Source organism: Cebus imitator, unplaced genomic scaffold, assembly GCF_001604975.1.
Source record: "Cebus imitator isolate Cc_AM_T3 unplaced genomic scaffold, Cebus_imitator-1.0 Scaffold154, whole genome shotgun sequence".
Classification (NCBI taxonomy): domain Eukaryota; kingdom Metazoa; phylum Chordata; class Mammalia; order Primates; family Cebidae; genus Cebus; species Cebus imitator.
Window position 1 is genome coordinate 1,375,475 of NW_016107469.1, and position 17,447 is coordinate 1,392,921.

Here is a 17,447-nt window from a genome sequence, read left to right on the forward strand (position 1 = left end):
ACCTCAAGTAATCCACCTGCCTCGGCCTCCCCAAAGTGCTGGGATTACAGGCGTGAGCCACTGTGCCTGGCTCCATATTCTAATCCTTTTATCAAAATTGCATACGTACATTAGTCATTCCAGAAGGAGTTTTTGAAAACAGTGGTTCCCCTGCTCTCCCTTCTATTTCTCTCCCCAAAAGCAATCACTTAAATATTCTTTCAGCTGGTTATATTGGTATTTATCTCAATATCTCTAAAATGTTTATAATACCACTTAATTCCTGAATAGTTTTAGGCATTAACTACTTAGGCATTAAAACTATTTAGGCATTAACTATTGAATTCTATGGAAGATGAAAATACGGCTTTACTTCCTTAACAAAATAGCAATATAAAATTCTTCCTGGCTAGGCGTGGTGGCTCACACCTGTAATCCCAGCACTTTGGGAGGCCGAGGTCAGGAGTTCAAGACCAGTCTGGCCAACATGGTGAAACCCCAGCTCTACTAAAAATACAAAAATTAGCCAGGTGTGGTGGTGTGCACCTATAATCCCAGCTACTCAGGAGGCTGAGGCAGGAGAACTACTTGAACCCAGGAGGTAGAGGTTGCAGTGAACTGAGATCACACCACTGCACTCCAGCCTGGGTGACAGAGCCAGTCTCGGGCTCAAAAAAAAAAAAGGGAAAAAAAATTCTTCCTGATACCTTCATCTGTGCCAACTACCCTCATTATGGTTAATAGTTCAAAGTCTCTCTTTCCCAGCCCCATTCTTCTATATCATGTCCCATTCCAGAATTGAACCACCTTTTGTGGTTCTCATCTAAACACGAACTAAGCTTTCTCAAAGAGTATCTAAAAATGAAAAGAATAACTCAGATATATCTCTAATTGGTAGAATGGGGTAGCGGTTTTTTTCTTAACAGTAGGTTTCCTGATAATTCTTGCCGAAACCAGGATGGAATCAGTAATGTTCAGCCTCAGATATTCCCATCCCCTCTATTATTGTGAACCTTACCTTGGTAAGAAGGAGCTTATTAGTCATTTCTGGAAAATACAGAGTGCCACACTAGATATCCAAAATTTTTAAAGTGTATATATCGACCTAAATAATATGTGATGATTAAGAGAAATGGCTTTATAAGGGAGCCACCTCATGAAGTATCTTCTTATATACTCACGTTTTTAGATTTTATCCTGAAGAGTAGATAAAACTGAGATATAATGATATCTATCAGATTTTATCCTGAAGAGTAAACTGAGATTTAATGGATTTTAAACACTTATTTAACAGTAATCTGAAGAACGTGATCTGATAGGAGCCCAATGTATTTTTTTATTATAAAAATAAATGCTGATGGTACAAAAATAAATAGTGTGTCATCGTCAAGTCATCTAGCCCCATTCCCCAGAGGTAACTGTTATCACTTTCTTAAGCAGTTCTTCCAGAAGTTTTCTTTATACCCTCTTTCAGGTATCTTTTTGTAGGCCCAGATAACAAGAGCAAATTAAGTATTTAGGGATGATGTTTAGCATCCAGTTAGCAATGGGTTCAGTTACCATGTGAAAGGAAGGAATCTATACTACAGTTACTGGGGTTCATGCAAAGTCTTAAATCTTCAGTGACTGGGGAAGTTTCATATTTTAAGTTAAGTAACACATCATTTACATGGTGGGGGTGATGACTTTCTGAAGCTAGGTCACTTGAGGGTGGATTATTTCAGTGAGAACTCATCTCCAAACTTGTGCGTGCCATTAAATAGACTTACTGGATGTCACCTACTGGAATCTTGTTCATTGTGTCTTTTAAATATTGATGAAACAATACTACTTGCCTATAAAAAAAACCATGGACCTTAGGCTTCTCTTGTGGTTCACTCAGTTCTAGCATTGGAACTGGAAAGTATCTTCCCAACCCTTCCTTTAGCAACTCATCTCTGAAATCCCTTTCGGAAGGTTTCAATGCCAGAAGGTCAAAACAAAAAACCCTTCAGAAGCTTTAAATTCAAGCCTCTTGACTTATACTCCAAAGTTGGGTTCTTTTCTAACATGTGCACAAGTCATTTTGTAACTGAAATTATAAAGACTTCATCTCTATACGTCAAATGCTTAGTAATGCTCATAGAACACTAAACATTTATGTAAATAAAGGCAGTTCTGGGTGGGCGCTGTGGCTAACATGTGTAATCCCAGCACTTTGGGAGGCTGCAGTGGACAGATCACCTGAGTTCAAGACCAGCCTGGCCAACATGGTGAAACCCCACCTCTACTGAAAATACAATTAGCCGCACATGGCAGCAGGCACCTGTAATCCCAGCTACCCAGGAGGCCAAGGCAGGAGAATTGCTTGAACCCGAAAGGTGGAGGTTGCAGTGAGCCAAGATTGTGCCACTGCACTCTAGCCTGGGCAACTGAGCGAGACTCCATCTCAAAAAATAATGCCAACTGTTACAGTATCCACTGTCCCCCAGAAAACTAAGCTACCACCTGATTCTCCTTGGCAGTGTTCAGCTATTCCTTCTCTTCCCAGCATTTTCTTCATATTACTTCTCTAAGTAATATGGAGATTCAGTTCTCACTAAAATGATCCATCATAAAATGAGCTAAGCTCAGAGTTAAAATCATCATGTAAGACAAACATTACCTAATTTAAGAGACGCCCTGTCTCACCAGTACTAAAGATGCTGGAAACACAAGCATGTTATCTTCCAGCATTTTACCCAGAGTACTATTTTCACAGTCTTTATCACCAAGTATTCCCATTTTGTATCACCCACCTATACTATTGTATTCCTAGTGCCATAGTTATTTTGAGAGTCTCACTCTGTCGCCAGGCTGCAGTGCAGTGGCTCAATCTCGGCTCACTCAACCTCCACCTCCCAGGTTCAACCAATTCGCCTGCCTCAGCCTCTGGAGAAGCTGGGAAAACAGGTGTGCGCCACCACACCCAGCTAATTTTTGTATTTTTAGTAGAGACAGGGTTTCACCATGTTGGCCAGGATGGTCTTGATCTCTTGACTTTGTGATCTGCCTGCCTCAGCCTCCCAAAGTGCTGGGATTACAGGCGTGAGCCACTGCACCTGGCCCAGTCCCATAGTTTCTAATAAAATTTTCGATTAACATTTAATAAACAAATTATTAAGTAAATCACTTTACATATGCTCACCTTGTATCTTCAAATAATTGAGAACAAGCTGTTATCTTCCAAGGCCTTGCTGTAGGATGGGCTTGCTGTAGTTTGGATGTTTGTCTCCTAAACCTTATGTGGAAATTTGATTCCCATTGTTGAAGGTGGGGCCTAACGGGAGGTGCTTCAATTATAAGGGCGGGTCCTTCACAAATGGGTTGGTACCATCCTGGGGTACTGAGCTCCCGTGTGCCGGCTGTTAAAAAGAGCCAGTCACCTTCCCCCACTTTCTTGCTTCTACTCTCTCACCATGTGATCTCTGCACACACTGGCTGCCCTTCACCTTCCGCCATGAGTGGAAGCAGCCTGAAGCCCTCACCAGTAGATGCTGGTATCATGCTTCTTGTACAGCCTGCAGGACCATGCACCAAGTAAACATCTTTTTTTTTTTTTTTTTTTTTTTTTGAGACAGAGTCTGGCTCTGTCTCCCAGGCTGGAGTGCAGTGGCACAATCTAGGCTCACTGCAACCTCTGCGTCCCGGGTTCAAGCAATTCTCCTGCCTCAATCTTCCAAGTAGCTGGGATTACAAGTATGCGCCACCATGCCCAGCTAATTTTGTAACTTTAGTAGAGACAGGGTTTCTCCATGTTGGTCAGGCTGGTCTTGAACTCACGACCTCAGGTGATCCGCCCATCTTGGCCCCCTAAAGTGCTGGGATTACAGGCATGAGCCACTTTGCCCGGCCCAACATCTTTTCTTTATAACCAGCTTCAGGTATTCCATTATAGCAATACAGACAAAGACAAGGCTTTAATATAGCTTTTTGTGAGCCTACTAAAGTGGATTTGTTTTAGCCTACCAACCCAAGTGCTTCAATTTATATTTGAGGGTCTGCTGTATCTGTGCTTGGAGTTATTACAGATAGTTGAACTTTTAGAATCCTATTTTATTATTTATTTATTTATTTGGAGAGTCTTGCTGTGTTGCCCAAGCTGGAGTGCAGTGGCGTGATCTCAGCTTACTGCAAACTCCGCTTCCCATGTTCAAGTGATTCTCCTGCCTCAGCCTCCTGGGATTACAGGTGTGTGCCTCCACACCTAGCTAATTTTTGTATTTTTAGTAGAGATGGGGTTTCACTATGTTTGCCAAGCTAGCCTTGAGCTCCTGACCTCAAGTGATCCGCCCGCTTCAGCCTCCCAGACTGCTGGGATTACAGGTGTGAGCTACTGCACCTGGCCCTATTTTATTTTTATCTTCATAGAGACAGGGTTTCACTCTGTCACCCAGGCTGGAGTGCACTGGCACGGTCATGGCTCACTGTCCCCTCAAACTCATGGGCACAGGTAAACCTCCTGCCTCAGCCTTCCCAGTAGCCAGAACTACAGTTGCACACTACCATGCCTCGCTAATTTTGCTCTATTTTTTGTAGAGATAGAGTCTCACTATTTTGCCCAGGTTGGTCTTGAACTCCTGGCCTCAAGCAATCCTCCCATCTCAGCTATTTTATTTCAAATAAAGCTTATTCTAATTCTCAACCCTCTTAGTAGGTTCCTCATTTTACCATTTCAAACATCTTATAAATGTAGATTTAAGTGATAGGCTTAGTTTTCTTGATCTTGCTACATTCTTCATTACACCACTTTTCAGATTATTCTTTGATGAATCAGAACTATTTCAAGTAGCTTAAAAAGTACTGGGTGACATGGATATGTGACATTCCAGCTCATAAGTAGTATGAACTGTGGAGGTTATTAACATCACAGAGGAGGAACTAAAGTTAAAACACTGCCTTGACCCCATTGGGTATTAGTACTAACATTTTGGGCAAACCAAGGTTTGGATGAAGAATACCCAAGTTCCAAAAGAACTATTATCTAGTTCTATACAAAGAGTGTATGTAAATTATGAACAAAATGTCACACTTACTAATAAGCTCATTCATTTCCAGTGGCAAAGCCTGTTCTTGGTATTCTCAGAGATCCTAATGTGTCCATTAACAGTGGCTGTTGTTGGAGAAAAGGAGGGGAGAGAGACTTTTACTTATCCTTTTATACCCTTCTATTCATTCTACTTGGTTTTCTCCTTTGGTTTTTTGTTTTGTTTTGCCCCACTGAATAATCACTTTCATAAATCAAAAAAGGAAAAGTATTTAGTATCTCCAAATTGCCTGACATTGTAGTGGAAAAAAAAAAGACATAGCACCTTTTCTTCCACTCATATACTTAAGGAAAACCTCCCAGGTGCCCAATGGCTTATTTTCCTAAGCCTTCCTAAGAGGACACATTACTGAAACTTGTATTACACACAAAAATACCAATTACTAGTGTTAGGGAGATTAAAGATGTAGGTAAATGGAATAATTAAAAGTCCTATTTATTTAGCAACCACTATGTACCAGGATAGGCAGTGGACATTTTTTCTAATACTTGGAAAAGGTACTATTGTCCTAATGATCAGCAAAGTAAAACAACTTGTGCTAGAACTGGAATTCAGATCTGGACCTGTTGGACTCCATAACCAAAATTTTTCAACTATATCTCAATACTTTTTACTTAGAAAAAGTCAAGACCTAGATGACAACAGTAGTGAACAGTCAGAGAGATTATGAATTATTGCTTATTCCTTGTCTATTACAATATTACAGTTTGTGCTATTTCCATTAAAAATTACAGATGTATTTGCAGTTAACATAAGAAAACAAAAGGCTGTCAGTGTTAAGGTTCAATATGTCTGTCTTCATATAGGATACTCACTAACCCACCTGAAAACATGGAAGAAACCAGCTCTAAGTTTCCTGTTTTTATCAAATTTGTTCCTCGCCCTTTATACTGGTTTAGTTCATCAACGAGGTACTCTTGATGTCATGAGTCATGTTCAAAAAGTTTGTTACAACAATCCCAATAAACCTTCAGCTTCAGTATTTGTAATGATGCCTTGCCACTCTACTCCTTATTACAGGTAATAAAAGATGTTCCACTATATGCTATTAAGAAACTGAAACTACTTTAAAATTCCCTTTCAGATTCCGGGATTTGAATTAATTGGTCGTTGATCAAATGATAAATTTTAAACTCTCATATTTATTCACTGGTGGATTTTAAAAACCACTTGAACTGTATCAATGAAAATCTTTTAAATAAACTTTATTATTCTTTAAAAACAATTTACCTACACTTAATTCTGATTTAAAACAATCTGTAGGTATTTGATAGTCTTCCTAGTAAAGAAACTCATTTATGACTTACCTTACTACACATCTCTATGATACATCCTTACACAATTTGAATTAATCTTAAAACATGGATTTCAGTCCAGATTTACTACTGGACTATTGCCCTCCTTTTAAACTAGATTTTTAATCTCTTTGGACACCAGTTGTCTCACCTGTAAAATTTAAGGAATGCAACAAGATGATATTCTAAAGCTTGAATTAAGTATACTAAAATTGCCTCAACTACGTATGGCATTTAAAAAGACATCCATTTGGTTCTGTGCTTGTATTTCATAAAGCTGTGTTACCAATTACCCAGTAATGGTACAGGGGCAAAGCAGCCAGATTTCCCATAGAAAATTCTATACCAGGCCGAACACAGTGGCTCATGCCTGTAATCCTAGCACTTTGGGAGGCTGAGGCAGGTGGATTGCCTAAGCTCAGGAATTTGAGACTAGCCTGGGCAACAGGCTAGAGTGAAACCCCATCTCTACTAAAATACAAAAAAATTAGCTGCGTGTTGTGGTGTGTTCCTATAGTCCCAGCTACTAGGGAGGTTGAGGCAGGAGAATCACTTGAACACAGGAGGTGGAGGTTGCTGTAAGCCGAGACTGTACCACTGCACTCTGGCCTGGGTGACAGAGCAAGACTCTGCCTCAAAAAAAAAAAAAAAGAAAAAGAAAAAAAGAAAATCCTCTATCTATTTAACTCAGTCTGGCTTTAAACGATCTGGAGTTAATATCTCATATGCACATTCAATTAATTTAATCACTGTGGTTATCACCTTAGGGGAAGTTAACACCTGGAATACTCCTACTTAACTGATCATGAATGCCAATCATTAATATACAACTTAGAAAAATTGAGATCCTAGCAAAAACCAGTCTAAGTGGAAGGCATCAAGTATCCTTTCAACTTGAGGATTCCCTACTATATGTGTTTATATGTCTGAGAAAGGGACATTCACTCTCCGTGCTCACATTAGGGGTAATACTGTGGAGGGCTGGAATCCTAAAGGTACCAAGATGTTCTTTATACATAGTTGTAGTTAGTTGATGTCTTAGGTTTTGTACAGTTCACCAAGTTCTCAACACCTTTTCAAAGCACACAAATAGAAGAAAAACTCTGATGCCTATTTTACAATATAAAGCAAGCAGTCTTTTCTCAGGAATTTCTACTTCCCTTTGAAACAAGACCTTCACTTCCAATAAATAAGTCCCTATTAGGTCTTGTGTACATTTAATTTGTATGCATTTCATAAATAAACCTCCTGCGTAACTATTAACTTCATTTTAATTGGAAATTTTAAATGTTTCTATCAGTGAGGTTTAACCTTTCCCAAGGCATTATAAACATGACTTTTTGCATGACCTAAGTAACTGGCTTAAGTTGTCATGACTAGTATTAGAAATGAATCCATCTTTTTAATAATCTAATCTTTTTTTTTTTTTTGAAACAGAGTCTTGCTCTGTCGCCCAGGCTGGAATGCAGTGGCATGTGATCTCAGTGCTCACTGCAACCTCCGTCTTCTGGGTTCAAGAAATTCTCCTGCCTCAGCCTCCTGAATAGCTAGGACTACAGGCACACACCACCATGCCTGGCTAATTTTTGTATTTTTAGTAGAGACAGGGTTTCACCATGTTGGCCAGGCTGATCTCAAAGTCCTGACCTCTGGGGATCCATCCACGTTGGCCTCTCAAAATTCTGGGATTACAGGCACGAGCCACTGCCTCTCGTGGGCAGTCTATCTTTCTATGCCACAATAAAACCATTACTTATTTGGATGTTAATCAATGGACATATATGTTGCTCTCTACTTCTAAATCTTAGAAAAACTTGCCATGTAAAGATGTGATCCATCCCGTATTAGAGCAGAAAGGGAAGAAAGAATCCTTTCTGGTTAGGATCACAGTTTCCTACTTTACCAAAAAAGCCTATGGAGAATTACTGTCTTATTAACAAGTTAACTTACCTGGTCCTGAAGACCTTTACGTTTCTGGAACAGAATACAAATGTTACAGAATGTTGCGTCCCCCACCTGACCTACTTCCCTCCTTGAAATGGAGTTTTACCCATTAGTTTGGGCTTATACGTTATGCTGCTGCTGCACAGTTTACGTGGTATGAGAACCACATATTTTATCTTTGAGAAAATGAGTTAAAGGCTTGCTTCTTCACTTAACTGCAACACAGTTACAGATTCCGATTTCACATTTTGCTAAGTATAAATGAGGTATCTTAAGACTAATGACAACTTTCAGTTTTTACTTGTGTTTATTCTGGTAACTTTTCTTTTCATAGCCATGTTCACTGCCCACTTCCAATGAGATTTCTCCAATGCCCCCCAGACCTGACTGGAAAAAGTCAGTATCTTGATGAAGCAGATATATTTTACCTAAATCCCTTAAACTGGTTACAAAGAGAGTTTCATGACGATGCATCATTACCTACTCACTTGATCATCTTCAGCATTTTGGAGGAGGTAAGTAAACATGAAAAAGAAGAAAACTCAAGTATTTTTATTTTACCCCAGGTTTAGGAAACCCTCAGGTAAATAGACAATATAACCTTTTTTATGGTCTGTTTCATCCCACATTTCATGATGAGTCTTTTCTCCAGTCAAAATAAGCCCCAGTTCTATAATTATAAGGTATTTTACTTCCTGTAAGTTAATTCTTTTATTAAGCATAAAGTTGTAGAGAGCAATTAGAATAAGCAATTCTAAAATTCACTGAAACAGTATTCAGCAAAACATAGCCTTTATTTACTTAAACATTTATTTGCTTCTAGGAAATAAGTGCTTTCCTAACATCAAGCAGTTATAACAGAACTGCTGTTTTCTTCCACACTCACTTGCCGGAGGGTCGAATTGGAAGTCATGTATATGTCTATGAACGGAAGTTAACAGGGAAATTCAACAAGATGAAATTCTGAACTTTCTGAGATAAACTAACATTGCTGGGTGGAAATACTCAGATGCGGCTTCAATATTTCAGTAAACACTGGGTAAGATTCATGGAACTTAGGAAAAACTATATGAACTGCTTTACCAAATATCACTACTGAGGAAATGTATAAAATACTACGTAGTAGAAAATCACGTTAATACAATGCCAGATTTTAAATAAAGACCTTCAGTTTTCCTCATGGTGTAGTTTTATTGTTTCTTCCACAATATTCAGATGTTCAAAAAATTTCACAAAACAAGTCAGCAAGCTCTTAAGAGGGCAGCAAATTCTTCAAAAGTCAGTGGGCTCTTGAACCCACATAAAGACAAGAAGCAAGTGTAAGATTATAAAATGTTAAAGATGAAATTCCAGCACAATGTACTTTTCTCAAGCTCTACTGCAAATTTAACACACAAACATCAGTGTTAATTATACTTTGTCATGTATGATTTGAGCTTGCTTTAAGCTCTTACACTGAAAGGAAGTCTCAATTCATGCACAAAATCTGTTACATGCCTGGCTTCCTTAGTAAAACTACTGTTGAACATTTCCAGTGTCAAAAAGAATTCAACAAAGCTAAACTACAGGAAAATGCAGGTTAGTAGGCTTTTAACTAATGCTTCTGAGTAATAATATAAAGTTATCAAACTGAGACTTAGAAACAAAAAAAGACATTGTCATCTTGATAATTTCGTTAGTTCCAATACCAAACATTGTACAAAGCATACATGTTTCTCTTATAGTTGTCTAGCTTAACTCAATTGTGAATCAGTATTTAGGATCAAAAGGCAATTGCCCCAATTCTATTTCAAGATTTGCCATTTGTCTTCCATTAGTGCGACCATATTTATGCCATTTACCTTCCCTTTTATAAGGCTGTGGCTGAAGGTGCTTCTGCTCTTGTTTTCGATGCCTGGAGTTTTCAATATTTACCATACGTTGCTTTTTATCAGGTCGACTGAAAGCAGTAAACACATTTTTCATCTATGTTAGAGTTCAATTTATTTAAATTTAAAACAATTTTAACTGTTTTTCTCCATTAATCTACTATCTGAACACTCTGAAAAAAGATATTAAATATCTTAATTATAATCCTAGTATATCCATATAAAAAATAAAGGAGTCCATATTATAGTTTTTGTCCTATACAAAGAAAAAAATAGTAACTCTACTGGCAAAAAAGGGAAACACTCAACAGATAACAAAGAAAAGAAATGTGACAATAAAATAATGAGATGTTTCCATTACTTTTTTTTTCCTTTCCTGGAGAAATCAATCCCCCCCTATTGGCTTTATCACTCAGCAGAAATACAAACCATGTCTCACAAACAAAGCAAAACAAAAGTCTCAACTTTTTCTCTCTCACAGCAAAAGTTCACAAGACCTACACCCGCTTTCTTCAATGTCTATGATCAGGCTTCTGTCACTACTTCACTGGAAGTCCATACTGCCATACCCTGGGCTGCCCAATTTCCAAGCCAAGAATCATTTTTCACACATTGACTTTTTAAAAAGCATGACACATATAAATATCCCTTTTACTTGAGATAGCCTTTGGATTTTCATGAGGCTACTCCCTACTTAGCCTTCCCTACAACCTCATAGATGTTGGTGTTCTCCCAGGAGTCTAATAAATATACAGTCTCGGCAAAAGAGATGACCATAACACTAACTGCCAACTAACCCTTCCCACTTGAATGTCTGTAGTTACTTCCAAACACAATTCTCATCTCCAATTACCCTTAACCCAAACCTTGAATTCCCTATCACAGTGATACTACTATCCAACAGATGACCCAACTCAGAAATCTAGAAGTCACTGTTACTTTCTACTTGTCTTTCACAAGAAATACCAATGTTACTATCTATTCTCCAAATGTTTTCTCCTTTCCTCCCCTACTACTATTCTCCAAGTTTAGATGCTCATCTAAACAGCTCATATCTATAGTATATTGACCACCTTCTAGCTTCACACCTTTCTTGTCAATCTTGTAAGCTGCTCTCAATACAGTAGTCCCACCTTATCCACAGCTTCACTTTCTGGGTTTCAGGTTTCAGTTACCTGTGGTCACCTGTGGTCTGAAAATGTTAAATAGAAAATTTCATAAATAATTCTTAAGTTTTAGGCAAGGGGCAGTGTCTCACCCCTGTAACCCCAGCAATTTGGGAGGCTGAGATGGGCGGATCACTTAGGAGTTAAGAGACCAGCCTGGCCAACATGGTGAAACCCCATCACTACTAAAAATATAAAATTTAGCCAGATGTGGTGGCTCGCACCTGTAGTCCCAGCTGCTCAGGAGGCCGAGGTAGGAGAATCACTTGAATTCGGGAGAGAGAGGTTGCAGTGAGCTGAGATTACGCCACTGCACTCCAGCCTGGGTGACAAAGACTCTGTCTCAACAAATAAAAATAAAAAAAGGCTGGGTGCGGTGGCTCACGCCTGTAATCCCAACACTTTGGGAGGCCGAGGTGGGTGGATCACTAGGTCAAGAGATGGAGACCATCCTGGTCAACATGGTGAAACCACGTCTCTACTAAAATTACAAAAAATCAGCTGGGCATGGTGGCGCATACCTGTAATCCCAGCTACTCAGGAGGCTGAGGCAGGAGAATTGCCTGAAACCAGGAGGCGGAGGTTGCAGTGAGCCGAGATCGCGCCATTGCACTCCAGCTTGGGTAACAAGAGCGAAACTCCATCCCCAAAAAAATAAAATAAAATAAAATAAAATAAAATAAGAAATAATGCATAAGTTTTAAGTTATATGCCTGTTCCGAGTAATGTGATGAAATAAGGCAGTTCTGCTCCATCCCACATGGGATGTGAATCATCCCATTGTCCAGTATCCACGCTACCCACCCCTCAATCACCTAGCAGCTGTCTGTTGATCAGATACACTGTTATCGTTCCACAGTGCTTGTGTTCAGGTATCCCTAAGATAAAGATAATTATGATTAAGAAACTTAAAAATGACCCCAAAATAATAGTGATGCTGGCAATTTGGATATGCCAAAGAGAAACTATAAAATGCTTCCTTTAAGTGAAAGGGTGAACATTCTCAATAAGGGAGACAAAAGTATGCTGAGGTTGGTAAGATCCATGGTAAGAACAAACCTATGTGTGAGATCGTAAAAAAGGAAAAAGAAATTCATGCACATTCTATATAGAATTCTGTTCTATCCCTGGTTTGAAGCATCCACTGAGGGTCTTGGAACATATATCCTGAAGATAAAGGGGGACTACTGTAATCTACAATACAATATAATCTTATCCTATTAGCCTTGAAAATTCGTCAGAGGTTCTCCATGTCCTACAGGACAAAACCTTTAGCATAAAATGGGGCCCTTCATGGTCTGCATCTCTTATCCTCCAGCACTACCCTGCTTCCTTAAAGTAGCGTATCTTCATATCTCCAAATGTCCTTCCTTTTAAGTAAAATCCCCTTCCCTGTCTGCATAGTAAATTATCATTTCTCTTGCAAAAGCTAGTTTAAAAACTAGTTCACAGTTCAAAGGCCATCTCACTCAAGAAGCTTTTCCAAACATTTCCAGACAGCCTGAGGCCACCATGCCCCCATACCTTAATTTTATTTATTTACTTAGCTTGTGAGCTCCTTTAAAGCAAAAATTCTTCACTGTCTCCTCAAGGCAGCCTCACCTTTGTTCATTATAAGACTAGATACCTGCTTAATGACTAAAGACACCAGAATCAGTCTCATTATTTTATAGACACCTTATATTTATTCAAAAAGGTAAGTATTTCAAAGATAAAAAGTGAAACTAACATTTGAAGATCAGGTAAGTTTCATGTTACAGAATATAAAGATGAAAATGGATAAAAAAATTGGTACACACATTAGAATCTGACTTGCTCACTTTGCCTCTCTGTGCCTCTACCTTTATCAAGGATAATTATGTGATTAAGTATTAAGTATCATAACTAAGCTGGTACATGGAATGGACAAGTGAAAATAGGTAGGACATTAGAATTATTACATATGAGCTCTTCTGACTTCAGAGTAAAATTTGTGTTGTTCACTCCTAGCTTCCGAAAGTGAATAAATACATAAAAGATTAAAGGAAAATAATTTCACTTAAGGCAATCTTTTCATATAAACTATACTGAAAAGAAACAAACTTGGCCAAAATAGGATTCTATATATTCTTAACTGATTTTTAAGATAAAAATTAAATCATTTGCTCAGGTCAAAGTGATTACGTTATAATGAAATTTTCCATTTGTAACAGCTATAATTTTTAGACTCTAACTTTCAATTTACTCTGAATTCTCTCAGTGGCAATAAAGCACGACTCTTAGAGACAGTAACCTTCCAAGAAACTCATCAAATCATAAAAATGCTATCCAATCTACAAATGTTACAAACTACTGTAATGACATGGTTTTATGTAAACCGACCTGGGTCCATATGGAGGGGAAAAAGTGTGACCAAAGAAGTGTCTATATATATATTCATCCAACTTCTCAAATACTCCATCATTATCTACTTGATATTCCTTCATGTTTCTAAGATAATCTTTAACATCATTAACAAAGTCAGTGAAGAGCTTCTGATCATGTATAAAGACACCATTTGGGAAAAACTTATTGATGAACTGATCAAATTCTTGCCAGTGATAAAAAGTATCCAGTTCTTTTAACATGTACCTTTGAATTATCTGTCTAAATTCATCTATCTTTATAGGATTCACCACTGTGTTAAAAAGGCTCATGGATTCTTGTCGCGCACAATCAAATACACCAGAACAAGCCTTTCTGAAAGAATGAGAATTTTCTCTACAATCATGCCCACGACTGCATTTCTGTGAATTTGTATTTTTTCTGAATTCTTCAAAGTGAACTGGCTTTTCTTTCCTTCCATCATTTTGCATAGTAGGGCCTCTATTATTCTGGTTTTCTGTAGGTGCCTTATACTGCGGATGTAAATAGTCACTAAAAACTGTTCTCGGTTTTTCGGATGCTTCTTTTGTGGCACCAAATCTTTTATTACCCTTTTCATCGAAGATGTTCTTGGTGGTATCTTTAAAATGTCTGAAAGTAGATTTAACTGAATCTGAGAATTTTTTCAGATTTTCCTTCACAGCTTCTTTAGCCTGCTTAATTTTCTCTTTATGATGCCTCACAAACTCCTTGGTAGAATTCTTCATGGCATCAAATGTGTCCTTAACTGAACCCAAAAATGTTTCCTTTGACTTATTTTTAGCCCTGTGGTTTCCTCTGCTCCCTTTCTTTTTTCCATCAGTTTCTTGCTTTCCATTTTGATCTTTTGCCTCAACATACAATCTTTCCCACAAATCAGAACGCTGCTGTTCAAAGGTTAGCTTCCGTTCCAGCTCAGTGAGTCTTTCCCGTAAGACTGCCATTTCCTTTTTTTCAGTAAATACATTGGGAGAATCTGACTTGCCATGTAACTGAGTACCACTTAGCTGATGGAGTTCCCCCCTTAAAGCTGTAGTTAATAGTCGTTCTCTCTCCAGTTCTCTCTTCAGCATCTTTGCTTCTGCCAACAGAGTCTCTCTTTGACTAAGAAAGCTGTATTTTTTCTGCTTTTCTTCTTCTAAATGCTGCTTAAGTTTCTGATTTTCTTTAACTAATTCAGTACTTGTCCCTTTATCTTCCAATATTCTAATCTGTTCTCTTAGTTTGTTTAACTCTTCCTGTAATGAAGACAAGGCCTTTTCTTCCTTCTCCAGAGATATTCTTAAATACTGATTTTCTGTAGCAAGGTTAGTTTTCTGAGTTTCAAAGGACATCTTCTCTGCTTCCGTAAGGGTCCAACACCTTGCAAGGTTTTCTTTCAATGACTACATTTTTTTGAAAGAGAAGAAGTAACATGTCAAGTGCTTTAAAAGCTGAATTTAAATCTTTAAGATATATAACACCCCATAAGCTTTTGTGTCTTTACTTCTACAGATACTATACCCTGGGTAGAATTTGCAATAGTATAAACATTGGGAAATACAAGGTTCATATGCAAGAAGACTCACAGCAGAGAGCTACATCAAATTGAGAACAACAGCATGGTAGAATAATTTATTTTTTATTTTATTTTTTGAGATGGAGTCTCACTTTGTCACCAGACTGCAGTGGCACAATCTCGGCTCACTACAACCTCTCCCTCCCAGGTTCAAACAATTCTCTTGCCTCAGCCCCCCCAATAGCAGGGATTAGAGGCACCTGCCACCGTGCCCAGCTGGAAGAATTTAAAAGTCAGAAAGTTTGCTAGGGCTAACAAGACTAAAGGCTTTTCTGAATCTTAGGAAGAGAGATTATCTTTATAAAAAGTAAAATTACATCAAGAGCTGACTTACGGCTTCAAAAAATTGTTTGTATTCACTGTACTCTTTGAAAGAAGAAATTCTAATAATCTTAGTCCTATTTGAAACATTTTAGTCCTATGCAATTAACATTCCTAGGTAAGTACAGATAAGCCATAAACTCTGTAAGCATGTTAGAGGACAGACTGAATCTTAGTAACATTTATAACTAACTTGTCCAATTATATGTAAACTTTCAAAGTGACTGTCACTCAGATTACAGCAGTTCTGTAATCTGTACAGATTAATATAACTCTGAAGAATATAGATTGCTATAACTCTGAAAGTCAACACCCATGATAGAGAGAAATGGCTGTCAATTAGGCTTATAGAATTTTACTGCTTCAGTAAGGGCATCCTTGATTGATTTGAATTTTCTTTCAAACATATGCATAAGTAACAAATTTTAACCAAAAATAGTCAAAAATTAAACAATATGCTTCAACAAGTTCTTACAGCATTATCCATTCAGTTAAAAATATCTTATGTATAAATCTGTAAAATGATACTTAAATTTGGCATACTGACCACACACGTTATGGTTACCCCATTTGAGTAAGACCAGCCAATCACCTGGATTCAGAAACAAGCCAAAAAAAAAAAAAAAAAAAAAAATTGACCAAAAAAAGCAAATATTACAAAAAAAAAAAAAAAAAAAAAAAATTAGCCAGGCGTGGTGACTCATGCCTGTAGTCCTAGCACTTTGGGAGGCAGAGGCCAGAGAATCGCTTAGCACAGGAGTTGGAAATCGTCTTTAAAAAAAAAAAAAAAAAAAGTGGGGGCAGGGAACAAGTCCTTTAAGAGAATGACACTATTTTACACTTGAAAACTCTCTAAAATGATTGCTTCACTTTCTAGCTCATTAATCTTCAGAGAACAAATAAAGATTTAAAATTTAATCACAGTCATTACATCTGCTCTACCTGTATGAGAGAAGTTTCTTCTACCCAACAGCAGTGGACTGCGGAGTAGAAGAGACTGATGCACTGGTGTACCATAATCTTGAAACGCACAAGCAAAAGCAGCCACAGAATGAAAGAGTACAACATTCTTCATGCAGTAAATATGATGTTGACAGAAGTGACTGATAAGCAGATCCTGACCAAGTCTTCCAAAGAGCTTCAACATCTATCTGATCCATACTTAACAGCTAGAAACAAGACATCTGAAAAAACTGACTCTAACCAGGCACAGTGGCTTAAGCCTTTAATCCCAGCACTTTGAGGCCAAGGCAGGAGGATCGCTTGAACCCAGAATTTCCAGAAAAACCTGGGCAACATAGTGAGACCCCATCTCTATGAAAAATTTAAAAACAAAGTTAGCTGGACATGGTAGCGTGTGCCTGTGGTCCCAACTACTTGAAAGGCTAAGCCAGAGGGATTGATTGAGGCCAGGAAGTTGAGGCAGCAGTGAGCCATGATTACACCACTGCACTCCAGCCTGGACAACAAGAATGGGACCTTCTTAAAACAAAACAAAAGAAAACAAACAAACAAACAAAAAACAGGCCAGGCGCAGTGGCCCACGCCTGTAATTCCAGCACTTTGGGAGGCTGAGACAAGTTGATCACCTGAGGTCAGGGGTTCGAGACCAGCCTGGCCAACACAGTGAAACCCAATCTCTACTAAAAATACAAAAAAATTAGCCGAGAATGGTGGAGAGAGCCTGTAATCCAAGCTACTTGGGAAGCTGAGGCAGGAGAATCGCTTGAACCCAGGAGACAGAGGCTGCAGTGAGTTAAGATCACCCCCCATGCACTCTAGCCTGGGCGACAAAGCAAGACTCCATCTCAAAAAAAAAAAAAAAAAAAAAAAAAAAACCCAAACCCAAACCTGAAATACAAACTCTT

The 17,447-nt window shown here is 38.3% G+C and overlaps 2 protein-coding genes across 7 annotated transcripts in view; one reads left to right on the forward strand and one right to left on the reverse strand.

Annotated features, from left to right (window-relative positions):
• Positions 1 to 9,464, forward strand: part of PIGB (phosphatidylinositol glycan anchor biosynthesis class B) — a 41,098-nt gene extending 31,634 nt beyond the window's left edge. Inside the window, exons 10-12 of the mRNA XM_017543359.2 lie at positions 5,852 to 6,065; positions 8,619 to 8,799; positions 9,108 to 9,464. Of these exons, the coding sequence (XP_017398848.1) occupies positions 5,852 to 6,065; positions 8,619 to 8,799; positions 9,108 to 9,251 (539 nt within the window). The 3' untranslated portion in view covers positions 9,252 to 9,464. The remainder of the gene's footprint in view (positions 1 to 5,851; positions 6,066 to 8,618; positions 8,800 to 9,107) is intronic.
• CCPG1 (cell cycle progression 1) overlaps positions 1 to 17,447 on the reverse strand; it is an 85,132-nt gene that overhangs the window by 30,112 nt on the left and 37,573 nt on the right. For 3 of the 6 annotated variants that reach the window (XM_017543354.2, XM_017543356.2, XM_017543355.2), the window contains exons 9-11: positions 13,680 to 15,085; positions 10,126 to 10,223; positions 5,034 to 5,110 (exon numbers count right to left, since the gene is read on the reverse strand). In XM_017543354.2, the coding sequence (XP_017398843.1) occupies positions 5,046 to 5,110; positions 10,126 to 10,223; positions 13,680 to 15,085 (1,569 nt within the window). In that variant the 3' untranslated portion in view covers positions 5,034 to 5,045. Of the gene's footprint in view, positions 1 to 5,033; positions 5,111 to 8,764; positions 8,791 to 9,059; positions 10,224 to 13,679; positions 15,086 to 17,447 lie in introns of those variants that run through there. The other 3 variants (XM_037743784.1, XM_017543352.2, XM_017543358.2) reach the window with 3 other exon arrangements.